The following is a 26,590-nucleotide window of genomic DNA, read 5'->3' on the forward strand; positions in this document are numbered from 1 at the left end:
CCGTCGCCTTTGCTATCCTTCCTTCATTCACAAACACACACATGCACACAAACACACATGCACACATGCACACATGCACACATGCACACTCTTTATCTTCCCTCACACCCTCTCTCTCTTTCTTTTTCTTCCTCTCTCTCCTTCCCTCTCTTCCCTCTGTCTCTCTCTCTTTTGAAGAAGTTTTCCATGCAGATCCAAGTCAAACATCTGGGTCAGCTTATATCTAGTGGAACAAGACTTGCAGGATATTGTTGGCAGGATGTGTGAGCTGGAGCAGTTTACTCTGTGGGAATCTCCAATACACACACACACACACACACACACACACACACACACAAACAGACACAGAGAGAGACACATGGACGCTCACACACCAACACACACTCACAGTTTGCTGACATTGTTTCTCTCTGCACCATTCAACTTGATTTCCAGGTGCAACAATTCATGGCCGACATGTCGATGAATACTTGTGCAGCATGAGGGATTTTTGAGTATGTGAAACCAGACACACCACAACTAGTAGTAGGTTAAATACCATGTTTAATATTTAGAAGGATGCATTGGTTATTACCAAAAAGGATTACAAAATAGGCGCAAGAGAGGGGATAAATCATATTCTATTGTTCAACACTGAGTACATACAACAATATGATAATCTGTAACTTAGTATATGTTCACAAATTATTCATGTGCAAGAAGTGCTCAAACATCCTGGTGTGCGTTCTGCAAAACCTCTAACTTCCTTTCCTTCCAGGGCCTTACTCCCGAGCATACAAGAAACTGTCAAAACTGCTATATGTGAGTTGAAAGAAGTTGAAATATACCCTGTTCTGTATGTGAAGTTGCTCGCTGCTTTGAGAACAGTGCAACTAGATATGCTGTGGTATGAACAAATTGTTGCAGAGGGAAAACACTAGTCCTGCTGGATGCCCCGTGTTCTGTGAACCCACAAACTGTCTGTGTAGCTGTAGCTGTAAGACGAAAATCCATTACAACTCTGTCCTCTATCTCTGCCTGATTTACAGCTCTTTCCCCTCCTCCTCCTCCCACCCCCCTCCTCCTCTTCTCCCTCTTTCCACCTCGCCCTCCCACTTTTCTCCCCCCCCTCCCTCTTGCACTGATTCAATCTTTCTTCTCCGCTGAATCGCCTTTGCTTTCGTCTTTCGGTTTCTCGTCTGTCTTGAACTCCAGGAAGAAGTCGTTGCAGGCGACAGTGAGGGCGCCCATCAGGATGATGAACTCGGTGAAGTCCACCTCCCCATCATTGTTGGCGTCCAAGTCGTTCATCACCTTCTCAACTGCTTCATTATCTTTGGAGGTCTGTCAGTGGGGAGCAAGAGAGTTAAGAATGTGTTCTCTGTTATGTGTGTGTGTGGGCATACATCACTGCACAAGCTTGTCTGAACTTGTGTGTCTGAGTATGTGAGCGCATACCTTCACTTGTGTGTCGCATATTTTCAAACTGCATGACTGTAAAAAAACACATATTTGCCTCCTTACACACTTCTCTTACCCCTAAGTAAGTCCCCAGCTCCTCTAGTAGCAGCTCCTTCAGTTCCCCCCTGCTCAGCGTGTACTTGTCACCCTCCTTCCCCGAGTACTTGTGGAAGGTCTTTATGAGCATCTGCATGGCACTCTCCAGGTTGGAACTGGGCTCCTTGGACATGCTGGAAAGGTATCAGGTCAAAAGGTCAGACTCTACCATAAAATGCCCGCTCCAGCCCCCAATTGCATGTGCGGTCACATAGCAATCGAGGGTGAAGCCACCTCCAAGACAAAGATAGTTGGACAGGCAGATGGATGGATGGATGGAAGGAAACCAAAGCAGAGAGGTTTTCCCATTTCTACAGGGTCAAATAACGCTCTGCGTGCAGTGCAGAGGCTATTACTGACCCTAATTTAAGTGGTGTGGGCACTATGTGTGTGAGGCCTTACTGGGTTTTACATTTCAGAGGTTTGGATGGAAAGATGGAGGACAGCTTTGGAAAAGCTTTTTCGAACAATCTTACACACATTGTGTCCGGCATCTTGGAGCTTCTTGTGCTGGACTCTGGTGGAGAGACTGTGCACACAAGGACACAGATAAGTCACTGTCAATGATGCAGAGTTGACAGTGTGAAGACTTTCGGTCTCAAGGTGTAAAAAAACATTTCATATCACCTCATGTGCTGCATATGAAAAAGTGAAGTTTAAAGAACATTTGAGTAGTTTAGATGGTCCACCTCTTGGATTATCGCTCTTGTATGCTGAATTGGTAATGCATGTAACAGTTATCATCAATGAAAGGTGGTTTCAGTGTAAAACTACTCTATCTGTTGATCGTGTAACAGCCTTGTCATTCAAAATGGAAACCAGGAGTGAAACACAAAACTCACACTCAGAAGCTAAGGGGCCGAGTAACCTGGTAACCTATACACTAACTTGTGCATACAGACAAGGGCACTCATTCACTTCCACACTCGCTCAGTCACATTCAACCTTCAAGTTTAAAGTTTAGGGATTTAATGTAATAATGTATTTTGAGGCTAATGCATAACCACGCAAAATACAGAGGGACACAATCAATCCGTCAGTCTCCCTGTGCATGATTTATTAACTATCAGCTGTTACAAAAGGAGACAGGGATGCTAATGTCAGTCACCGGTTATTGCCTCTCATCTTGCCGCACAGCATTGTACCGCAGAGGTCAGAGTTGTAGGCAGCGGAGACAAAAGAGGAGGCGAGTGGACACCAAAGCTGGCTAACTGGAAAATCTATAGGGGTCATCTGTCTCACTGACTGACACAATACAAAAGGAAACCATGGAGACAGAAAATGCTGTCAGTAACACAATACTGAGTATGGTAATAATGAATATGAACTATGTAAACTTAAATTATTGAACAATATCCATGTTGCGTGAGAAAGTAAAACATTTGGTTAAAAAAAAGGATAATTGAATTTTATAGTGCAGGAAATATTGCAGTACTAATAGTGTGGTACATCCATGCAATGCTTATAGTTGTTATTCATACATTTTACTTACTTTATTCTACATTAATGCCAGTCTTTGTCATTTCTTGCTTTGAAACAAATCCCTATTGGCTTCACTTGTTTGCTGTATACATTTCCTATCATGCTCTTCCCAAAACTCGCACATCAAAAGAACTCAAACAATTCCTTTACAAGAAACAGTTCTAATGACTCCCACTATTTTGTTTTGAAGTCTTCTGCTGGGCGCCCACTGCCCAGTGTCGTTCTCCTCTAAAGGTTTTTGATTCTACAGCTATTTACTGCAGTTGCACGGCTGATAAAATGCTTTTATTTACTTTACCTTTACAAAGAAACCTTCATCAGATACAGAGGAGAAAGTACAGAGAAGCAACCCCTCCAAGCTGTCCGTCTTACCTGAGTGCTGATGGAGGGCCTCCTTTGTCTTTGAAGAGGTGCAGGGGACTGAGCCAAGGCAGAGATGGATGGGGAGAGAGTTTGCCAGTGGCTTAAATATCACCTGCCTATCTCCCTCCTCCTCCCCCCCAAACTCATTCACCCACTTACATACTCTGCTTCTCTCTCTCTCTCTCTCTCTCTCTCTCCTTGCAGGTGCTGTCTTTCCCTTCCTCTCTCCATCACACACACATGATAACAGGATTCTTGCAAATAACCGAGCACATAGCAGGCCACAAGTACAAATATCTTATTGTCACAGTTTTATTCAATACTAACCATTACACATGTTACATCAAATAAGCAAAAATGATACAGCGTTACATATGAAGTTGAAATACTAGCATAGTGGAGTTTTTACTGGACATGACAGTGGACTGAAATGAGTCCAACTGCTTAACACACACACCCTCTAGTACTTGGCAGGAAATAAACAGAGTACATCGACGCACAATGATGAAAGCCTGCAATATCCTGGGAATGGTCCCATAATCACAAACATTTTGACCCAATGAGCCTTTCAACCACATCCATATACTTGCATATACACTTAACATAATACGGACTGGGAGGATTTATCTTCATCTACTTTGTCAAAAGAATGAATGAGACTTTATGTGCGGCTGCAAACACTCCCTGCTGCAAATCTGCTGTGTTTCGTTCCAGCATGTTTTTAATCTACGTGGAGTTAAGGTTGGGTGGGGTTTACACTATGGGACAGTAACAAAACTACCAGTGCAGACAGTTCAACCTTTTTGAAAGAAAGCTTAGCTCTCAAAGTTCACTCCGTCCATTTTGCTATTCCAAATAGGTTAAAAGAAAGCATTAGCTGTGATAAAATAATTTCCAGATGATATTTAACCCAGGACTGTTCACTCCAAATCTGTTGGTGGTGCAAATACAGTAATTTTAACCAGACTCCACTTTCTTCTTACCATACTTTTGCTTATGATGATTGGTTGAGAGCAAACAAAGAACACAAAGATGCACAAAACTTGCCTGGCCAATGGGGAATAGCAAATAAGGTATGCAGCTTGCCAGTATATATATATATATACTATATATATATATATATATACAAGATGCAAGTGCCTGAGGCCTATGTACATGTTGAACAGAAAGCTGGCTGTAGATGGTGCAAGAGAGTGATATGTTTCCATTATTCACAGGAAGTACCATGATTAGAAAATGTTTTTGATATAAAAAGAATATAGTTTTTTTTAATAAAGGAAATAATAATATAGGCTAGTGTAAATAGCCCAAAATGTCCAATAAGTTTGTTAGTTATAGAGCATGCAGGAAACGCAATGTAGAATGAGTATAAAGGCTGAGCAGAGTGAGTGTAAATGAGAGAATATTTGCAATGGGAGTGTCGCAGTGAGGCAGGGTGACCACATGACTCAGGTTTATTTGTCTTGCCCATTTTGCTGCTGAGCAGTTTGAAGTGCCAGGTGCTGTTACAGTGCGGAAGGTGCACATTTGGTAGTGTGCCCAAAATGTGTGTCCCTTGAGCACTACGCGGCTGGCCAGGTAGACCTATAACATGGCAGGCCTGCAACACGAGCCTTTTTCTCATGGCTGCATTATTGATGATGAGACAATTTACAAATCATTAAATTGTAATTAACAAATTGCATATAATGTGACAAAGAAGTACATTTTCAAGTGATCTCCATAGTGGTCCAAAACGAGAAAGAGTTAAAAATTTAAATATAAAGAGGCCGTGTCGAACTTAAATATTTGGCCACAATAATTGCAATGCAATGGAAATACTAGCAAATAATTTCTGATAGCATGCAACGTCTTATGTATTAGCCTGTTGTAAAAGATCGCACCACATAGATTCATATTGATGGCTCAGTATTCTTGTTTTGTTAAAAAAAGCACAACCTCCGACAATGATCCCTCTGACACTACCACCTCGTCTGATGGGCAGGGTCACTGGAGCCTGGGATTACTTTCATGTAATTGTTTGTGTCCCAGGGTGTGTTACCCATCAAATGCCTAATCCAGTAGTTTCCCAATGCCTGGGGCTCAAGGATCCAGTTGCAGGTCAAACGGGGTCTTTAAACTGTATGAGGGTGTGACCGACAAACACACATGCACGCAAGCCTGAACAAGTGGTGCTAAAACCAACAGAAAACAACAAGCAACAATGAGCAATTTAAGAGAGAGCCTCCAAAACAAAGGTCAAGTTTCTGTCACTCCAGTCCAGTGCTACCTGTGGTCACTCTAGATCATGTACCATCCAGCGCCTTTACGGATCAATAAGTAGAACCTGACCGTTTAAATACCATATAGTTTGGAAGACACACACCAAATAAAAATGCACCAATTGTATCGGAAAGAGATAAAAATTGCCACCAAGTGACATGTTATGGGTTTCTTGTTCTTGGTGTTTATCTTGTTCTTCTCTACCAGTTCTAATCCAGGTAGATTAGGTTGCATGAACACCTTCTCTGACCTGCTCCTATAGTCACCAACCTACTCCCATGGGACTATTTTGGGCTCCCTTTTGACCGCAAGGGTCCTTTGGTGTGGATTCCATTCTTGAAGCTTAATTATTTAGCTAAGGGCCACACCTGATCTTCCAGTTCCTAATCCATGGCTGACTACGAGTGAAGAGAGTTTACTATAGGTCCACATGAAGTGAACCTGTCTAGGATTAAAGATAAAGAAAGAGACAGAGAGCCCATAATGTAGGCCCGAAAGATAGAGGAGAGGGTGTGATGGGACACTGAGTACACAATTAAGATGAGCTGAATTAAATCAAAGCTTCAGCAAAACAATGTGTTTATTGTCATGCCAAATCAGCTCCATAGCATTGTGAGTTAAAAAGATGAGAATGTCAAAATTCTATGAAGTGTCATTGACAGATTTTCATGCAACCATTATAGGAATAGTGCAAAGGTTTGGGTAATATGCCTATTAGTTTTTTTGGCGAGACTTAGACTAGAAGGTTGATACCACTCTCATGTTTGTACGGTAAAAATTAAGTCAGGTACTCAGTTAGCTTAGCTTAGCATAAAGACTGTAAACAGGGGGAAACAGCTAGCCTGGCTCTGTCCCAAGGCAACAAAATCCTCACTTCTTCAGACGTTACGTCTTGTTTGTTTAATCTGCACGAAAACCAAAGTGTAAACCAGATTAAACTGCCCAGATATAACATGTTAATAAGTAACCTAACTGGCTGCTGGCTGTAGCTTCATATTCAATGGACACATATAAGACGTGGTGTCGATCGTCTCATCTGACTCTTGGCAAGAAAGCTAATAAACGCATTTTAAAAACTTCAAACTATTCCGTTTGCTGCTAAACTGTTAGTGCTTAGCAAGATGCTGATGTTTTACTGAGGACTAATGCACAGTAAGTAGTGTAGAAGAGTTGAAGAAGACACCCAGATAAAGACAAAAGTGGGGAGAGGACGGGGTTTAAACATCTTGGCTGCAGTGGTATGTTAACATACAGTGACACTTTGATCACGTGTGTCGGTGTGCGGCTGCAGGTAAATCATATTTTGCAGTAAAGTTTTCACAGGGATATGGCATGCATATGATAGTGTACGTCCGCATGCTATCATAGTATATGATCATAATGAGGTAAATGTGCGATATAGTGGGATGCACATGCTGTACATATGAACATAGTGGTGAATTGTAGTACAAAGCAATAATTCTACTGTCATGTACATGTATTATTTATCATATATAAGGAATGGGGTTTTCTTCAGAGCTGGGTTTGTAGTGTTTGAACTTTTACTGATATTTGGTATTTTAAAGTTGAGTGTATTTGAAAAAACTCTTCAGTGGCTTACCAACTTATTTTGGCATTAATGCTGTGTTTCGTGTAGTGTTGAATGTAAGCGTGTAGTGTGATTTCTTTGTGTAAAGGACTGGATTGTCCCCTATGAGGTCGCCTCCTCTGTCTTCTTCTCAATTTCTTCCTCCACAGCTGCAGCCAGCTTCTCTACAGCTTCCTCCACCTTTTTTGATTCCTCCTTCTCCTCTTCTTTCACCACCTCTTCCACTGCCGCTGCTGCCGCCTCTACTGCTACTACCACCGCTGCTGCTGGGTCCTCCTGCTCCTTTGCTGCCTCAGGCTTCGTCTCCCCCTCTGCCTTTGCTTCTACTTTTACTTCTACATTTGCATCTGCATTTGCCTCTATCTTTACTTCAGCAGTTGCTTCTGCCTTTGCCTCTTCATTCGCCTCTGGCTTTGCCTCCTCCTTTGCCTCTGGCTTTGCCTCTGGCTTCTCCTCCTCTTTGTCCTGGGCACTTTGTGCCACTTGTCCGGACGCAGCGTTTTGGGTAGACTCCTCTTTGGCGAGGCTACGCTGCTCGCTGAGCGAGACCGCCAGGTAGCCGACCAGCTTCATGTACTCCTCAAAACCAACCTTGCCATCGTGGTTGGCATCCAGGCCCTGTCCCATGTTGTTGACTGCCTCCTTGCTGTCTGTGTCCTGGGTAATGGGCACACACAACCATGAAACAATCAAGCATGATGATGATGTGTAACTCTACCTGGACTCTCACTGGTGAAATCACCATACACGATTAGTAAATGACCCTCAATCAGTGGCTCTATTTACATTATAATGCTGATGAATGTCATTCTATCACATCGGATCACTTTTCCCAGTTCACATGCTCTATATTACACCACCATTTGGTCACAATGCTCATGTTCAAAATCTGGGCAGGTTTAAACTTGCTAGTGCTAATGCAAGACTACTGTGGTTACATAATGCAAGTGTTGGTGACATTTCAGAGAGGTTCAATGAAGATTTCCTAACCGAAAGGATGTTGGAGAGCTGGTTCTTGACAAGGCCCTGGAATTCTTTCTTTCCTAGATTTTCCTTTCCCTTGGTCGACTTCAGGAAGATCTTCACCATGGTCTGAATGGCAGCCTCCATGACTCCTCTCTCTGGGAAAAGGAAGAGGTCAAGACAGTGGTGTTAGACAGATAGACAGACAGATAGCCAGACACATAGATAGATAGATAGATAGACAGATAGATAGATAGATAGATAGATAGATAGATAGATTGATTGATTGATTGATGCCGCAGAAGTGATTAAACTTGTTGCTGCTGTTGCGTGCAGTGTAAGGCAGGAAGTTCCAGGATGGTCTGATTCAAAACGCATTCAAGTGATAGGGCACATCCAGTGGAAAATGAAACAGAGGATCTCCTCGTGTCCCCACGAGGCCTTTTGTTTCAGGTGTTGAGTCTAGAGCCGCAATAAGGGAGGGACGGTGACGTGAGATAAGGGGAGAGGGTGAGAGGGAGTCTGATTGAGAGACAAGCTGTGATGCACAATGGAAGTTCTGATCTTTGATAGGTCATCTGATCTGCTGAAGCTACCGAGGGGACTGGGCTTCAGATTACCTAAGGGATTACCTAGTCCCTGTCTGCTCCTCTCTCTCTCTCTCTCTCTCTCTCTATCACCAGCTGTTCCTGCCTCTCTCTTTCAATGCCACTCTCTCTTCCGTTGCCTGCCACTGTCTCATTTTCACTTTGCCTTCACGCTGTTGTACACAAATACACCTATTTGACAATGGGGCTTGATAAGGATTTTAAGGCTTCCGTTACATACCAGCAGCAAATTCCTATAGGTTTAAAACATGCACAAATGTCTACCTTGATGTTACATGAATTAGAGAGAGAGACACAATCATAAATTTAGAACTTGACAGTTTCTACAGACGTTGACCAAAATGTAAAACATGCCAGTAGGTGACACATCTTTGCAGGAATTCCATTCATTGCTGTCTGTGGAGATCACTTAGACAGGAATTTACAGGCCAACTCCGAGCCAGTATGCCCCAAAGCAGTGAGAGGATATGTTCAGGGCGACCATACTCGTCTGTCGGCTTCGGTATTCAAATGCTGCAGAGCAAACAACGGTTTATGAGTGAGAAAACACACTGCAGACTCCTTGTCTCAACAGGGTGCCGCCTCGCTCGTGTCAGCTGAGTGGTCATTTGTAGACGGCGAACTAATATCTCAATTACAGAAGTGCATGTCACACTCCAACACCCTCCAGCCGAGCAATTGCTCTACAGCTGTCACCACAAGCATATATGACCAATTAGGGCATGTGGCTGTTAGTGTCATTATACCATGAGAGGCAGAGAGGACTGACACTGTAGCATAGGGTCATTAAAACCTAACATTTCACTCGGCCCCTTTCAGGTTGTACTCTGCGGCTCTCTAACTGTCATTTTGCTTCTGCCACCACATGAGCACAATACAACCGCGAGTTTCATGTAGTAGAGTAAGCATAGCTGATTGTCAATGCAGCTGTCATTGAGCAATAACAATGTTTTATATATAAGTATCTTAAAAAAGAAAAAAAAAAGGAAAAAAAAAGAAATCCATCCCTGCATCATGTCATTTGTCAGGTTTTGTTATATTACAGACACAGCCTGTGTTTTGAAGAAACTTTAGGGGACTTCTTCCTGCAAGGTGACACACCCTCCTCAGCCTGAACACAAGGGCCTCAACAGCCCTCCGTGCCTCCTGTCCAAAAACAACCAGCGAAGACATTTCTTCTATTCTTGGATTGACATTGTCCATTCACACATTCATTATTTACCTAGTGACCTTTCTTAAGGTGGTATTGCCTGCTTGGACAGAGAGACGCGTGCACTAATTTCCACAAATGAATTCAAGGCTTGCATCACCCACGTCCCACGTCATTCAGGAGACAAACTGATCCTCCTTATTTTTCTTAAAAGGCCAAAAAAAGAGAAGAAACCAACTGCAACAAATAATTAAATGCACAGGCCTACAACCAGAGGTTTCCCGTTTCCCTCCAGAGCCCAAAGGAGATTGAGTGTTGCGTTTCCAAATGGGCGAATGTGATACGGTATGTGCGCAGAGTAATGACAATACTACCGCTCGTGTGGCATAAAATATTAACAGAGGAACAAGTTAGGTTGTGGCTGTAAATTGCGGTGAGCAGATGTACGGCGGTTGTCTTTCATCCAATTCCTCAGTTAGGTTTTGAAAATACAGACAAGCTGAACGTCGAGATGCGTGCGCAACACCATCACCAAGGACTCATCTTCATTAACACCACACGCAGTTTGAATCATTGAAAGACAGTATTGAGAGAAGTTGTCATAAACGACACAACTCCTCAAAAACCCACTCAGCAAGACAAGCTGTCACTCCTGCGGGTCTCTTTATGAAAAAGCATAGTGTGCGCAAAATGTTGCTTTTTGCGCAAAATGACGCTATAACGCGCGACACGGACGCCCACTGGATACTCTACATTCAAGCTCAATACTCTGACACCCAAAGTCACCTCAATTTTTGATGGGCTGTTTGCAATTGATCGGCAACTTGACAACTGATCTACATCAAAATATCAAATATCTTTCCGAGAGAAAGAGAGAGAGAAGGAGAGAGAGAGGGAGAGCATATGGTAATCAAACACGGTCAATAAAACCGAGCACGTAAACGTAAATAAAAGCAAAACAGCCAACAACTATGATCATTTACTGTTTTGTAAAAGCGCAACGTGAGCTTCAAACTGAAGGGCTGGAGTCATTGAAACCGTCCTGCAGTCAGAGCGCGGCCAAGTTTCAAGGGACGGCTCTTGCAAGAGTTTATCGAAACGTGGCAAAAACTCTGAACAAATACAATGCTCATACGCAGGAGAAACTTCAAAGAATCCAGAAAGACGCGTTCAACTCACCGTATTCAGTCTGCGGGACAAGAGAAGTGTATAAATGTGCGCAAAATTTGAGTTTCTGCCCTCTTCTCCGCCTTTCTCTGCTTTGAGCCTAGAGAACTTGCCAAACTAGTAGGACAGCAGAATCTCTTCCGTGATTTAGGTTTTTTTTTTTCTTTCCTTAAAACTTCCCCCCCTGACAAGTCAAAGGGCGTGTACCTGGAAGAGCCAGAGGGAGAGTTGGGAATGTGGAAGAGTGCGGCTCTAACTCTCAGGAAAAGGGAGTGAAAGTGTATCAAAACACTTAAACATGGGTTTTTATTGGAATTATCTTTGGCTCGTGGGCCAGCTGTTTCGCGTCATGTGTGATTTACACGGTTTCACGCCAACTAGCCGGGCTTATGGCTTGGAGAGGCTTCATCTGCGGGGACGAGGGGACAGGGCGGGTGGGATTACTTCATCTGCAAGAGGCTCAGACACTTTCAAAACTATTTCACTTATTAAATGTAGACATAGAAAAAAAACCCACTTTAAAACTGAAAGTACAGCTATTATCCATAATCTTAGAATCCTTTTTAGGGAGGATGTGTCTTTTAAAAAAACACGTGTGTGTCTCTGGACAACACACAGATGGGACACACATCCAACATACACAAACAAAATCACAGTTTTCAGCAACAAAAGACAGTTAAAACTTAATTTTGGGTGTGACGGAGGGTCAATCTTTTCCCCAATTTTGAACATTTGAGAGTGAATCTAAAGTGAAAATACTACAGTGAAAAGTGGGTGGCAAAAGTGGTGCAAGAGATAAAGTGGTCTTGCCAGATTCTTGAAAGGGCTTTCACAAAGTATTTTTAAATTCCCTCCACTGATTAAATCTCACTACTGGTGCTTCTCTCTGTGGATACGTGAGATACAAGCCTCCACGTTAACAAGGGAACTGCCAACTGAGGAGACTTCCCCATACAGACAATGTACACACAGCCTACTCTACATGGGTGCCCTGCTCTTTTCGTCTCCCACTGTGGTGCCGCTGAGTCATTTGCCCGTCATCTTCCACCCTCCCGCACTGGCACCTTTAGCATGTGTAATTTGGATACAAAGGTCACATTTTCTTATCTGTCAAAGAGATCCGCGGTGTCAACATCAGTTAGCAGCACCTTGTCTCTTTTTTACAAAAATTAAAACAGGCCTACGGGCTGTAAAACAGCTGGGGAGCACGCCAGCACACATAACTCTGTCTAGACATCAGAATTAACACAAAGTGACCGTTACACCAAGAATCACCAGCCAAACAAGCACAATGCAATTAAACTACAAAGCTCCAAAAACAATGAGTCCTCCCAAACATAATGGGATATATTTGGTCCACATATCCCCATTACACAGTCCACTGAGGCCTCATTGACAGACAGGGAAGGCCAGGCTATGCATTTGCTTCACCGCGTGCTTAACGCTCGGACAGGCAGCTTTGTACAGACATTATGAAGCTCTATGGAACAAGATATGGTCTGCATGGTGTAGTTGTGGCAGCAGCAACATGTATAGGATTACAGGCCCCTAAATCAAGGCTGTAATACACTCCCGCTCAAATGTGGGTGGCTGGACATCATATAATGTGGTGAATGAATGACAGGAGACAGAGTATTGGTGGCTGAGGGTTCATGACAATGAAGCCTTTAATTCAAAGTTCCCTGTATTCAACAAATGGTTAACTAAAGAGTTACACATGTGGCAGTGGTGGAGTGATAGAAGAATGCCTTTGACTTTGTAGTTGGACAGCTTAAATTGAGCTGATTGGTGTTGCACAATCTGCTCCAAAGCCACACATTGACAGAAGACGGCGAGCTCTACTGAGTGAAGCCTCCCTGTTTGCTCGCCAGCTTTCCAATCAGCTGCCAGAACTCGGAGAAAGTCAGCTCCCCGTCGTTGTTCTCATCCAGCGAGCCCATGAGCTCGTCGATCGCCCCGGGATCGCTGGCGTTCTGTGGGGGGATCACAGAGGGGAGACCCTGATCATTGCAAGATCACTGTTGAGCTGCAGCAGCTGCTCTGCAGGACTGTCCTGCCACCTAATGGTTGAGTGTCGTAATAAATAGAACTGAAGTGCAAATTCAATTACAGTTCAAATCCTAGCACTCACAATGGCCATTACAAAACATGTATTAAATATATCCTGTAAAATGTGCAAGTCATATATTTTGCATACGTATATAGTGTCTTACATATTTGTCAAACATGATTATTTCTCCTCCACTTTCATAGAAATTCAATCCAGCGTTACACTTGCAAATATTGAATTAACTAGTGATACATTTGATAATCAGTTCATCATTTAAGTGATTTGTCGAGTAAAACTATGAAATATTTGGTGGTTATAGCTGATTAAACATGGCATTTTCTGGCTTTCCTTCATTTATAACACTGTAAGTTATGTAGTATAATACATTTTCCTGACTAACAAGTCATTTTAAGACTTGCTGGACATCATCTAATGATAAGTTAAGATTTGAAATTACATTTGAAACACATTAATATACATTAATCGAGTAATGTGAAAATTGGTAGATTAAAAAAGAAAATTAGCTGCAGCCCTATTATATTGTTTGTACGTTGTAGCATGAGACCTCAGAATGACGTCATACACAAACACACAGCATAAAAATGTGGCACTAAACCGGAATATAAAAAGTATGTAATTACAATAATGTAAATAATGTGTGTCACTTTGGGCTCTGAGAATTTGTAGAGAGCATTTCTCACTATTTTCAGAATTTTTACAAACCAAACAATCAATCGATTGATGGATAAAATAATCAGCAGATTAATCCCTAATAAAAATAATCATTAGTTGCTGTACGATACAAAATACCTTAACCAACCACAACAGTAAAATCCTGCTTTTGTATTAATGCATGAGTTATAATAATCTAATGCTATAATATATAATAATATAACAGTCACAGGGGACATTTACTTTTAATATTTTAAGTAAATTTTCCTGATTATACTGACTCTTCAATGTAACAGGGTGTGTTACAGTGTATATTAGTGCTTTTACTTAAGTAAAGGATCTGAATACTTCCTTCCACCACTGGCCTGGACATGATGATGTGTGTAACATCGTGCTAAACCTAGAGAAAGTAATCTGTAAAACTTAGTGGCTGCAAGAATGGGTTTCTTATGAGGATGGATAACAGTACAGCGACGCCTCAGACACCTTAATGTTGCATAATACAGCACAGTCTCCTTAATGTCAACCTGTAGGTGCTCAGGATGCAAAGTCGATAGCAATCAGCAGGCAAATTGGATGAGAACAATTTAGAGATTTACCTTGACATAGTTGGGCAGCTGGGAGCTCACCAGCTTGTGGAATTCGTCTTTGCTCAGGGTGCTGGAGGATCCATCGTTCCCAGCATACGTCTTGAACTGGGTGACAAGGGTGCAGATGGCAGCTTCCATGATGGTTTGTGCTGAGACCTGGATGGTGAATGAATAGAGAAACAAAAGACTCAACAAAGCTGCAAATATCTTTTAAAGAAGAAACGAGTCAAAGGTAGATTTGCACTGAAAACCAGAGGCTGTGCTTTCACCTTTCGTGTTGAGATGCTGTGTGGTATGAAGAACCGTGTCACTCCACTCCGACCATCACCTCTCCAAATATATATGCTTCATCTCCGTTCACTGATGCACACATCAGCGGAAAACACTTAACCTGCCCTCTTCTCCCCCATCCAGCAGGCTGACCTTATCTCTGCCTGATTTCCACTACGCTGGGGACACACATCACAAAACTGCACAGCCTCATAAACACACACACAAAACAAGAAAAAAAATTGCCTTTCTGTGCCACAAAGGGCAAATTTGTACTGATGATAGCACAAAACCCATTTCAGTGTGTTTGCAGAACAAGGGATTTACTGACTGCATTTTAGTCAGGCCATTCTAATCAAGCGGCTGAATCATGCCTGTCTAAGCAGTAATTCGTTTATACAAAACATGACTCAAATAATACGCATTCAGGACAACACACGCTGTCTCATGTGTAAGTCAGTCCAGTTGCAGGAGTAAGAGGTTGCAGTGAGATTTAAAAAGAAATGGTTTCACATTTTACAGCATTTTAAGATGTTTTTATTAGATTGCTGACATTCTAGCAACGTTTTTGAGTATTTTAACTTTCTCTCATTTCTTTTCTCAAGCTTGTTAGTTAGGTATGTTGTAGTTGCTGATCTACCAGCACTTTTAATGTGGAAAAAAAAAAGCAAAACCAACACACAGAGATGCTTGCATGGTGACTCGTTTTGTAGAACTCAAAGAATGACAAGCTCTCTCTGTAGTTTCCTAGTGACTGTTCTCAATCATTGCTTACATTCTCGTTCATCAGCACGTCGGGTCAATGACCGACTGCCACCCTGGTTGGTTCATGTGTCGTGTACAAGCTGAAAGGGAGTTAGTGCCTGTGGACGTGTAAGCTCCTGCTCTGAGTATTTAATCTGGATGTAAATATTTTAGTTTTCCATCATAGCTGTGATAATAGATGCCTTTCATGCCAACACTACTTCCCGCCAGAGAGTGAGTCAGACGCTGCGAGTCACACATGGCTGGGTATCATTGTACATTTTTCAGTATTAAGATAAGTTAATTGATAAAACCCATCCTGATACTTAACGTTGAAGCAGGGGATACATTCTGTGATATATCTTTTTTAAAATTTCTCCATATAATGAATGAAACACACATATTTAATGATGAAAAATTTATTGAACTTAACACTGACTTCCTAAAAGAGGACATAACTGATGATGGAAAAAAATTAAAAATGCTCCAAATTTATCAATGCATTTGTCCGGGGATCAATTACATGCATGTCTAAGGCAGTTCCTACATTATCAGTAAGCACAGAGCCCTACTGTTGTCCCACAAAGACAAAAATAACTTTCAAATATTGATTAAACGTTCAGAAATGTGTTTCACTAAAGGATTCATATGTTGAAATTAAGCTTTCTTCTGATCCCTTTGGTCTAAAAACTTAAAAAACAAAAAGTTGCTCTGAACAAACAGAGGAGAACGTTTAACACAAATCTGTTCAACACTTCATGTGTAAACCCTATGACATTCACTCTCTGCCCTATAAACAGCAGTAAACTTGTAAAACGGTTTTCTTCTTAAACTTGCAGAAGCAAAATAAATCTAAGACCTCTTGCCCAATCTAACATATTTATAATAATAATAATAAAGGCACGTAAGCAGTAGCTGGCAAACTAAATCTCTGAAAACCGAAATAAAACCATTTTCACACATTCAATGTGTATGGCCTGGGACACAGTCTGTGGTTCTTCTCGTTACATATAAGGAAAAGAGTTGCAGTGTACTGACAGAATAAATAAACACGAAACACTTCAAAGCTTATTTCAACCACTGAGAAATGAGAACCAACAATCACAACCTGTCGATTTTAACTTCACATCCACCTAAAGAGGGAAAAAACTTCCTAATCAAATATCACTAGAATCAAACACTAAAACAAAAAATAACATTTGTCTCAAAGAAGTACCCAATGCTGGAGAGCTGTTCTGAAATACTTAATGGACTACTATTTGCCTGGCTCATTTAACTTAAAATTTGAAAAACAAAATGCAGCAGCTCCTCATTTTGCCATTTTCTTGAACTATTATTATATCACTTGTGAGCAAGTCAGTTAACATTGACCTGCTAACAAAATAAGAGGCAATGAGAAAAAAAAACGAATTTATGGCATATTAACAAATCCATTAAATGAAACTCTTTGGGGATTACTATAGATCAATAAACTCTATATACTTTTCACTCTGAATGCTCTGGGATACCCAGCATATATCGATCATGTGTTGGAGGTCCCCATGGCTACATGACCAAAAACATCAAAGAGAACTAATGATCTAAAAAAATATAACAGAAGTGAAAAGTGAGAAAAGAAAAAACTGTAAATGTGAATGTTTGAGAAAAGTGCTAAAGTGGTTTAGCAGTCATAAATTTAGCTATGGCTATCACTTTGTCCTATTGCTTTTTTATGAGCCGTTTCACAAACCGGTTCCTGGTTGTTCCACACATCTGCCGTCAACTGACAGTTGGGGGATGAAAAGTCTCCCAAACGCTCTGGGCTCTCACACAGCACTCGTTGTGTGAGAGCGTTGTGTGCGTTTTCCCAAATCTACTAAAGAGCTGCTGACACAAAACTGGTCTGACCTGATTCGATTCTTATCACTGAAAAAAACGGGATCTCATCCTCTGGGATTGGACAGTTATACTTGACTTGAGGCAAATGGTATCTGCAAAAAGTTTATCAGCATTTGTTTTAACCTGTTTGAAGAAGTGGCGGGTTGCTTTCAAAGAGAAGGGAGAAAGTCAGATGACAGAGAAGTATTTAACAGTCAATTTAACACGTCTTTCTGTAATTGACAGCTTATCTAATACTGTCTGATTATATATTACCCACTGCACTAGTGCTCAACTGAATTATCTGCAAATACCATCTCCTTAAAGCCCAGTTTTTTTGTGTGATCTGAATATTATCAGCTTGAATGTACATTATGAACTGCAACATGCACTATGTATTGAGAAAACACTATACAGCTGAGGAAAATCCACACAACACATTACTGAAGGATTTCGCGTTAGGAGGCATGACCTGACAGAGGTAGGTAACAATAACTATGTCCAAAATGACAAGCACAAGTCTAGTTTATAATTAGAGACTCAGAGGGACACGTTTATGAGAGGCACAACCACTCTGTGCCAGAAGCTACTACAATTACAGCTCTGAAGAGGAGAATGTAGGCAAGAAATGTCCTATAAAACCACCACTTATGCTGCATCTTAGTGTTGTATTTGACTCCTCTTCCCCTCTTTGTCTGTTTAAGCTGTGGCGGCAAACTTCCACAGGGCTTCTCGTTCAAACTCCTCCATCTCCTCCTCCAGGGAGTCGTCGTCCTTCTGCCCACCGTCCTCTAAAACGTCCACCATGTCCTCCAGAATGTCTGCCACGTCTTCTGCAAAGTCACTGAAAAGAACCCTGTCGTGGATGAACACGCCGTTCTCAAAGAACTCCGCAGCCAACTTCCTGATCTTGTCTTTGCTCTCAGAGGAGGATCCTTCAAGCTTGCTCAGGTAGCCCTCCAGCAGCTCCTCAAACTCGGGCAGCTCCACCGGGTAGAGCCCCTCCTTGCTGGCGCAGCCCTCCACAGAGCTGCAGCCCAGCTGGGGGCGGACGTTGCGTCTGAGCTTCTGCTCCTGGTCTCTCCAGAAGCCGTTTTGGTTGTGCTGGTGAGGCTGGCGGGGCTGCTGGTGGTGATGCTGGTGCTGATGATGATGGTTGTGGTTGTGGGAGTTCTTACCAGGCCGGCTGTGCCACGGTTTCTCCTTCCTCCTCTCCTCTCTGTCCATTCTGCGCTCCACCTTCTTCCTCTCCCACTCGTCCTGGTGTTTCCTCCATGCCTCTTTGTGAGAGGTTTGCTTCTGAGACTTCCACTCCTTCTCCTTCTCCTTCTTCTCTTCTTTGTCCCTCCATCCTCCCTCTTTGCTGTGCTTCCAGTCTTTCTCTCCTCTCCACTCTTTCTTGTCTTCTTTCTTCCAGTGGTCCCGCTCATTGGGTTTGCCCTTGTTCCCTTTCCATTTAGACTCCTGCGGCTTCTTACCCCACCTCTCAACTTGTTCAGAAAGCTTCTTCTGGATCTCCTCCAAACTATCCCTCACTTGTTTCCTGCCGCCTCCATCTTTTTTCATCCCTTCCAGTCTCTTCTTGCTCTCCTCCAAAAGACCTTTCTGCCTCTGGAGTTCTTCCTTCAGCCTTCCTCCCTCATTTGTGTCCTTCCTCCTCTCAGGCCCAGCTGCTTTCTGGTTACTCCGACCACCTTTGTCACCGGGCTGAGGGGCTGAGCTTGAGGTAGCCGGAGGCATTTCCTGATCAGCTGTGAAGGATTCAAGATATTAAAGTTATAATGGGTTAATTATATGAGAAAGGTCAAAAGATTAGCACTCTGAGGTAGCAATACCAACAGTATTTATATGCATTATCATTTCAATAAATATGAACTGAAATCAATATGCAGCAGCACTGATTTCACTCATGTTTGCCACATCGTACCTGTGAGCTGGCTGAGTTCGGTCACTCTGGCCCTCAGACTCTCCAGCTCTTTCTTCAGCTCAGGCAGAGACGACAGCTCCTCCTTCAGCTTTGTGTTTTCTTTTTCCATATCGGCTTGACCCTTTTCATCACCGCTTGCTGCTACTGCCTTCAGAGCTGAGTCGAGTTCTTCCTTCTGAGACTGAAAAAATAGAAAATACAAAAATAGTGACGCTCACAAACCCAGTTCTGTTGAACCCAGGTTCTGCACAACACAAATATTGATTGAAAACATGCTGTGTATATGTTGCAGTGCATTAAAACATAATGAAAGGGTAAAACGACATCATTAGCATCAATATGGTATACTGACCTGTAGTTGAGCCTCCAGCTGAGCGATTTGTTGGTTTTCCTGTGTCAGTTTATCCAATAGCTCTTTCATATCCTGTGGATCACTGCTAAGCCAGTCCTGGATTGACAATTGTTGGCAAATGAATAAAACACATATTTTTAAATAATCCCATCTTTAGCATTTGTCTTTTAAGTTTTAAGACTCTTTCTTTAAATACTACTCTATAGACACATACTGGATAACATATAACACTGAGATTGAGTAGGTGAAGTGAGAGATGGTAGGAACAGACCTGGCTTTGTTCTTCGTCACTCAGTTCAGAGGCGTCAAAGTCACCTGTCAGATAAGAAAACAATACATCTTGCACACACATCTTACAACAGGCACCTTTATTGACACACAGCTGCCGAGTTGTTTTAGATGCTTTTGCTGTGAAGTGCATTCTATAAGCTCAGGCACTACCTGTGCACTACACAGAAACTATTTATTTAGGCAGATTTGTTTTAGACTTCCATTAAAAAAGCATATTTATTGCCTAAACAAGCAAATTGCCAGCAATAGACAATTTTCCCCTCAACTTAAGCACCCTCAACGTCCAGTGAGTCCTTCCAAGCAGCGATAAAGAGCGTTACTGTACAATTCAGAATGCGTGTTATTGCCATTTTCTGCTGCCACTGCATGAAGTGTCAGGCCAGATAAGTGCTTGGACAAGCTATTGAGCGTTAGCCAGCTAGTGCAGAAGCTTACACTGCTGTCTTATCTTTAGTACTGGACCTACCATTATCCAGGTCAGAGAGGAAACCTGTTGACATAGTACAGCTTAGTTGGCAGAATCTAAAAACAGACATCTGTCTATTGCTGACAACTGCAAATAAATGTGCTTATGTCATTTGTAAATACTGGCATTGTCATATAAGCTAATGTGTTGTAACGTAATTTTTACAATAAACTCTAAAACTGTCTAACCTCTGATGTAACAGTTGTAAACAGGTGCACATATTCTGATCATCAGAAATTTCTAACATAAGCATCTTTAAATATCATAAACATGATTTTAATCTTACTGTACTGACTGTGAAAAGCAGAAGCACGCTAGCAGGCTTTGTCAGGTGTTAGAGGAACTCACCTGACAGGAAGAGGGAACCTAAGAAGAGCAGGATCAGAGAACCCACAATACATTTGTTCAAGGAGAACCATGACTTTTCCTTTTTCTTCTCAGCCAGCTTGAACTCCACTTCCTCTTCCTCATCTTCCTCATCTGATGTTCGCGGCCTTGGTGCCTCGTAGGAGGGGGCGTTCCTCCTCCTCAGTCCATCATCAAAGCCGCTCGTGTCGCCCAAATCAAAACTGCTGGATGGCTCTGACGGAGGGTGAAATATAACAAGAGCAAGAAGACATGAAACATGAAAAAGCAATGGCAAGACAGCAGAGAGTTGTCACATTTTATAATGTATTTTTGAGAAAGATGAGCCGAAAGTTAAAACACATGTATTCAAATGTGGCCCCGAGTCACAAATCATCTCAACATCTTTGGCTATAAAAGTGTAGAACTGGAGGTTTTTTTTCTAAAATCATAATTATCTACTGGCAGACTGTCTCAAACAAAATACCAAAAACTTAAGTGAATGCATGAACTGCAAAACACAACAGTGTGTAAACAGCATGTGAAAACAGGCTGACAAAAAGTCTGTGCTGCTTGTGGAAATGGATGACATTCTCACTAAATTACAACAACAGTCATTTCATGCATGGGGGTTTCTTCATTTTCTCAGCGGGATGAACGCCTCCCTGTCATTCTGATAAATCACTTTCCAGCTGCTATAGCGTGACACAGATAAGAAACATGTTAACCAATTCTTCTGCAAGAGGACTCTCATTTTCTGCTTCTATTGACTAGCACTAATTACAAAGAGCCATAAACCACACAGTTACTAACAGGGCAAAGCTGTTCACTGCTGCTGGGACTCAGACCCCCCCAGGGGCCCTCAAAAGCCCCATGTTCACTGCGTGGCAATTGGCTTATGGTAATATGAGCAATTGTAACTTTGGTTGGGAATATGCACAACTAAAGCACAATATTAACTGACATGATAAGGGCCTTAAAAAGGGGGCTAATATCAAGACCCTGTCTTGAAGATACCTCATTATTTCAGCTGATATTATGCTTATATGGTGCATATTCTTATATTAGTTTGTGTTTAATCATATTACCACACAGTAAAGCCTTGGCCATGTATTAATCTAGTGGAGAAACACTGTACACAATGCACAGAGAATGAGAGGAATGGGGGGTTAGTAGGAGCCCAGCAACTCAGGGGCCTCATAGCAGGTTATTCTAGCCATGACTTCACTTCAGAGTGGACTCTGCTGTCCATTTCCCAAAGCTAAAGATCAGGTGTTCAGAAATGATAGATTATTTGTTTCACTTGTTTTGTTCTATTGCATTTTCAGTTCAGTTTCACTGATGTATAACTTTACTGGCATTTATTTTGCTATACTCTTATGGTTTTTTGGCTTTTGTCCAACTAGTAGCAAAGCGTGAGGACAGTGATGTCGGCTTGTCCAACACTTTGGTGCAGAGCAGGATATACATGCCAAATTGCCATGGGTGTACAATAATATATATAATATACATATATAATTAACATGGCTGTCTCTAGGGGCAGCTAACAGAAGGTAGAGACTTTTTGTCTTGTTAAAGGAATGAATATATATATTTAGGAGATTTTTGAAGGCCTGAAGAGTTGAAAGCATCCTATTTTTCATAAGAAAAAAGAGATGATCCCATACCCTCTTCTTCTTCTTCTCTCTCATCCTGGATCACTGTCTCAGATGACTTTATCTCTTCCTCTTCCACAGCTGCCTCCTCCTCCTCCTCCTCTGCCTCTCCTGAACCAACAGTCTCTGGTGCAGGACTATCATTGATGGGGCTTTCTGTCACCAGGCTCTCCGGGACTTGGCTTGGTGGCTCTGTACTCTCTGAAGCAAAGCTAATATCAGCTTCAACATGAGAGGGAGGATCAGTGGCTGTAAGGGTCTCTGTGGGGATGCTGACTTCAGGTTCAGCAGTGAAGACAGGACTCTCCCCAGCAGGGCTCGCAGCAATCAGCCCGATATCAGCAGGCATATCAAGCGCTTGTTCTGTAGAGACAGGGATCTCGGTCAGGAGGGGAGCAGAGCAGGACTCTTCAGGGTCAGCTTGCAGGAGTTCAGCAGCAGAAATATCGAGCGGAGCCCCCAAATCAATGTTGGTAACGAAGGGTGTGGTTCCTATGTGCTCATTGTCACTGGGGGAGCTGGTTACAATGTCATGGATGACCGGAGGCTGACTCTCCAGGTCGAGGTCCGAAGGGTCAAGAGAGCTGGGTGGAAGAGGACTCATCCGGACTGGACTAGAAGGGATGGGACCCTCACTGGACTCTGGAGAGGTCTCTTGACACACCTAAAAATAAGGGCAGTAAGGACGAAAGTTATCTGTGGATACTTTTATATGTTGATCCATTTACCCTCAGTCTGTATTGTCTACACTGCTTCTCTTTCAGTTAATGACTTCCTGTGCTGCTCAGAGTGACATTTGAAAATTCAAAGTGAACAGGTCTCAACTTCTCAATTTGTATTGGGCGTAGGCAAGACTGGGCTGCTGTAGTTTTTTTCCCAGTTACCTTATTTATCATCTTTTTGCGATAGGCCACTCCCAATACCACGCTCCCTTTTAACCAATTGGCATGAACACAAACACACACCTTCACACACACCTTCACACACACAACGGTCGGGGGGTGGGGACATTTTTGTGGACCGACCCAACAGAGCTGCTGTAACAATAGCTGGTTATAACAAGTTAATATGCTGGAGTAACTTATGCCTTGATTAGATTATTCTCTAGTTTATTGTGTACCAACCTGATGGCCTTCTTCAGAGAGGACAGTTTCTATTGAAGTTTCACTTGATTTGAACTCCACAGCAGCTCCTGAAATAACATTCACACGATGTAAAAACTAAAATATGAAACTTAAGAACAGGTTTCAGAGCAAACTTTACAGCCTTAAACGTTGATTCCTATTTTATGTCACAACCGTAGCCAGTAGCCACAGATCTTGACTTACCGGTCACCTCCTCAGAGAGACTCGGGACGTCACCCAGGCTCTCGGTGCCGTCATCTACCAGCCCGACATTCTCAACAGCAGCTTCCTGTGTAGAGAGAACATCCCAGGAGATCAGGCTTCACCACCCATAGTACCCTCGCTGGTAACACTGCCTTTGACATTTACAGCACACGCAATACAGGCACGCACACACACAAGCCTAGACTGGGAAACATATCAATATTTCTTGTTCATCATCTATCGCTGTAATTGAATTGTGGGATTTTATGTTTAAGTTGTGATGTGCCATTTTGTTGTCTTAAATAACAATGAAGTAGATACTAAGTCGCATTTCTCCCATGAATACTTGTTTGTCCTTAATGACCTGTTTAAACACAGACATGCAGTCATCCACAAATACTTGCACACAGAGTTGAAATACAAAACAAACAAACAAGTGTTCCAGTGGTGGAAAGTAAATAAGTATATTTACTCAAGTACTGTACTTAAGTACAGGTACTTATACTTTAGTATTTCCATTTTATGCTACTTTATACATCTACTCCGCTACAATTCAGAGGGAAATATTGCACTTTTTACTTCACTACATATATTTGATACCTATAGCTACTTTGCAGATTTGGATTAATAATTAAAAATATAATCAACAAATAAATTATGATGTATTATTATAGGTTAAGATAAGACTATATTGATCCTGTGGTGAAATTCACAAGCTACCCGGCAGTATATAAAGTAAAAACATAAGCCCTACCTTTACCAGCTGCAATATAAATACATTATTCTGCTATGGGTCATTCTGCATCATGAGTTATTTTACTTTTTGTACTACAAGTATATTTTGATGCTAATACTTTTGTGCTTTTACTAAACTAAAATGTTGAATGCAGGTCTTTTACTTGTAACAGAGTATTTGTACCACTGTGGTATTGCTACTTTTACTTGAGCTCTGAGTACTTCTTCCGCCACTGTTTGATACTTTGCAAACATTCGCCACAACTGTATCATTATGGGAAGCTCAGGGGGTGCAAGTACAGACATGCCATATTTTAAATGAACTTGTATTCATGAAGCAAGGAAAATAACAATCCCCCAAATTACATCCAGGCACACAGAGCTTCAAGCAGAGTTTCCTGAGCTGGTTCTCTGTCTCACCTCGGGGGAGAGGAGGGTCCAGCTGTTGGTTGAGGAGCCACTGCTGCCTGTGCTGTTGCTGTTGTCAGACATCGCCCTCCTCAGGCTCAACTCGGCACAGCACGGTGCAGATTCAGCTTTATGATTTTCTGCAGACGACGACAGAAACAACGTGTCTTCATTGAACATGCCAGATGCATACACTATACGCCTTGTGAGAGTTAACTTCATTATCTAGATGTGACAATCTGGCTGTAACTTGGTTATTAGTACAGATATAGGTAGGCTAATAGCCTAAATTATAAGTATGCACATTTCTGAACATGAAAATACACACAAAATGAAAATCTATGCATCGTTTCTGCAGTATTTTCATAGTGGTTATGTAAATAGTAATCTAAGAGGACTCAATTATGCGAAAACGTTACAGTTTGGGACCTAATTCACCGCACGCACAAGATAAAGACCAGATTGTCGTTGATACAAGTTATGTAACGATGTGGTGGCATCCATAATATACTGCTGCGCAGTTAAACAAAGGGTTCAGTCAGAAGAAACAGGAATCTCCTGATAGCATTCACCACCGATGATATTTCCAGCCCACCATTCATTCAGATGCATCCTTTCGCTCAATCTGTGAGGCAGCTAAATTACCAAAAATGGTCAAATCCCAGACACGAGCAGTTCATTGATCCAGAAACGGGCGAACAACGGTTAATACTCACTTGTCGACAACACTGTGTGCGCTAAGCTTCTGTTTCGCACATATAAGAAACAAAATTTAGGGCTTTTGGTTGTTGTAGCAACCGCATTAAAGGTTCACTCATGATGGTAAACAAAGGATGGTAGGCTGTATATTATTCCCACTCCCACTCTTCCGCGTTCTCACTCAGGCCCAACTGTTAGCGAGCGCTTCAAACACCTGCTCGATTCTGTCAAATTAAACACAAAGAAGACGAGTTATTTACCCCACTTGCTTACACCTCAGTCGCTCGCTGTTTTTTCCTTCAAAACGTTTTGTTTTTTAGTATGAGCAACGCTCCTCTCTTCCCGTGAACTTGGGAACTTTGGGAATTCCAAGCTGCGTCACGTCAACCAGGGCGCCTTTCGTCCAATGGGATTTCAGCAGAGGCTATAGAGCTCCCGCCCCTGAAGCAAGGCTGGACCAATCAGATAGAAGTGTCGTGTCAGGGGAAAACGACGCAAATCTCAGCATGACTGACGTCCGCAGGTGAAAGTGACAGGTGATAGACACAGATCCTTCCCCCGGTCTTTAATAATACGGCTTCATGTGTGAACCTAACCCTCAAGATGCATGCGTGCACACACACACGTATATATATACAGACGGGAGCAGTTACCAGGACCAGCCGCACACTGACACGTCTGCAGAGCTATATTTGAACTGCGGGACTTACCAGAGCGGACAACCCCTCCACTCCGGTTGCTCCAGTGTGAACATTTATTTCATCATCTGACTCCTTTTATTCTAAAATTAGTCTGTTAACTGTTTTGTCTGTGATAGGCACATTTACTTTGATACCCCTACATATGTGATATAGTGTCAATAACCCTTTAACATTAAAACATCCACTTCCCTACAAATTAAAAATGATATATTTACAATTTAAAATACACACTATGCTTAAACATGTAAGTATCATCCATCTAAAACCATGCACGATGTACATGTGTATAGACGTGTACTCGCATAAACTGTACATAACACCCCACTTCAGGTATATAAAATAATCTGGTACTTTGCCCATTCAATGTCTATTCCTTTGCAC

The 26,590-nt window shown here is 42.1% G+C and overlaps 4 protein-coding genes across 4 annotated transcripts; all 4 read right to left on the bottom strand.

Moving 5' to 3' along the window:
* Positions 1-1,125: 1,125 nt before the first annotated feature.
* On the bottom strand, positions 1,126-3,433 carry s100s (S100 calcium binding protein S). The gene is made up of 4 exons (XM_070921254.1): positions 3,391-3,433; positions 2,017-2,065; positions 1,517-1,670; positions 1,126-1,323 (listed from the first exon to the last, which is right to left on the bottom strand). Exons 2-4 carry the CDS (start codon positions 2,028-2,030, stop codon positions 1,126-1,128), a joined length of 366 nt encoding a protein of 121 aa, XP_070777355.1. The 5' UTR covers positions 2,031-2,065; positions 3,391-3,433.
* A 244-nt stretch (positions 3,434-3,677) lies between these two features.
* s100u (S100 calcium binding protein U) lies at positions 3,678-11,228 on the bottom strand. The gene is made up of 3 exons (XM_070921558.1): positions 11,132-11,228; positions 8,222-8,352; positions 3,678-7,888 (listed from the first exon to the last, which is right to left on the bottom strand). The coding sequence occupies exons 2-3, from the start codon at positions 8,339-8,341 to the stop codon at positions 7,334-7,336; spliced, it is 675 nt and encodes a 224-aa protein (XP_070777659.1). The 5' UTR covers positions 8,342-8,352; positions 11,132-11,228; the 3' UTR covers positions 3,678-7,333.
* A 1,524-nt stretch (positions 11,229-12,752) lies between these two features.
* Positions 12,753-14,772, bottom strand: s100a11 (S100 calcium binding protein A11). The gene is made up of 3 exons (XM_070921843.1): positions 14,701-14,772; positions 14,441-14,587; positions 12,753-13,092 (listed from the first exon to the last, which is right to left on the bottom strand). The coding sequence occupies exons 2-3, from the start codon at positions 14,567-14,569 to the stop codon at positions 12,958-12,960; spliced, it is 264 nt and encodes an 87-aa protein (XP_070777944.1). The 5' UTR covers positions 14,570-14,587; positions 14,701-14,772; the 3' UTR covers positions 12,753-12,957.
* A 3,121-nt stretch (positions 14,773-17,893) lies between these two features.
* Positions 17,894-25,855, bottom strand: pbxip1a (pre-B-cell leukemia homeobox interacting protein 1a). Its single transcript, XM_070921719.1, has 12 exons — positions 25,769-25,855; positions 24,822-24,949; positions 23,667-23,751; positions 23,463-23,530; positions 23,364-23,372; positions 22,351-23,002; positions 20,687-20,920; positions 20,339-20,362; positions 19,853-19,896; positions 19,582-19,677; positions 19,230-19,410; positions 17,894-19,053 (listed from the first exon to the last, which is right to left on the bottom strand). The coding sequence occupies exons 2-12, from the start codon at positions 24,891-24,893 to the stop codon at positions 18,002-18,004; spliced, it is 2,517 nt and encodes an 838-aa protein (XP_070777820.1). The 5' UTR covers positions 24,894-24,949; positions 25,769-25,855; the 3' UTR covers positions 17,894-18,001.
* Between the last annotated feature and the right edge of the window lie 735 nt (positions 25,856-26,590).

The sequence above is a fragment of the Enoplosus armatus genome, chromosome 16, assembly GCF_043641665.1.
Source record: "Enoplosus armatus isolate fEnoArm2 chromosome 16, fEnoArm2.hap1, whole genome shotgun sequence".
In the NCBI taxonomy this organism is placed as follows: domain Eukaryota; kingdom Metazoa; phylum Chordata; class Actinopteri; order Centrarchiformes; family Enoplosidae; genus Enoplosus; species Enoplosus armatus.

What these genes read in the sequence shown, in the direction of transcription:
- s100s (XM_070921254.1), bottom strand. An exon ending in AGCTGGGGACTTACTTAGGG is followed by an intron (nt 1,324 to 1,516) that starts GTAAGAGAAGTG and finishes CCCCACTGACAG; the next exon opens with ACCTCCAAAGATAATGAAGC.
- s100u (XM_070921558.1), bottom strand. Translation starts at nt 8,341, where the DNA reads ATGGAGGCTGCCATTCAGACCATGGTGAAGATCTTCCTGAAGTCGACC. An exon ending in AGCTCTCCAACATCCTTTCG is followed by an intron (nt 7,889 to 8,221) that starts GTTAGGAAATCT and finishes CCCATTACCCAG; the next exon opens with GACACAGACAGCAAGGAGGC.
- s100a11 (XM_070921843.1), bottom strand. Translation starts at nt 14,569, where the DNA reads ATGGAAGCTGCCATCTGCACCCTTGTCACCCAGTTCAAGACGTATGCT. An exon ending in AGCTGCCCAACTATGTCAAG is followed by an intron (nt 13,093 to 14,440) that starts GTAAATCTCTAA and finishes ATCCCCCCACAG; the next exon opens with AACGCCAGCGATCCCGGGGC.
- pbxip1a (XM_070921719.1), bottom strand. Translation starts at nt 24,893, where the DNA reads ATGTCTGACAACAGCAACAGCACAGGCAGCAGTGGCTCCTCAACCAAC. An exon ending in AGCTGGAGGCTCAACTACAG is followed by an intron (nt 19,411 to 19,581) that starts GTCAGTATACCA and finishes CTATTTTTTCAG; the next exon opens with TCTCAGAAGGAAGAACTCGA. An exon ending in CGAACTCAGCCAGCTCACAG is followed by an intron (nt 19,054 to 19,229) that starts GTACGATGTGGC and finishes AATCCTTCACAG; the next exon opens with CTGATCAGGAAATGCCTCCG.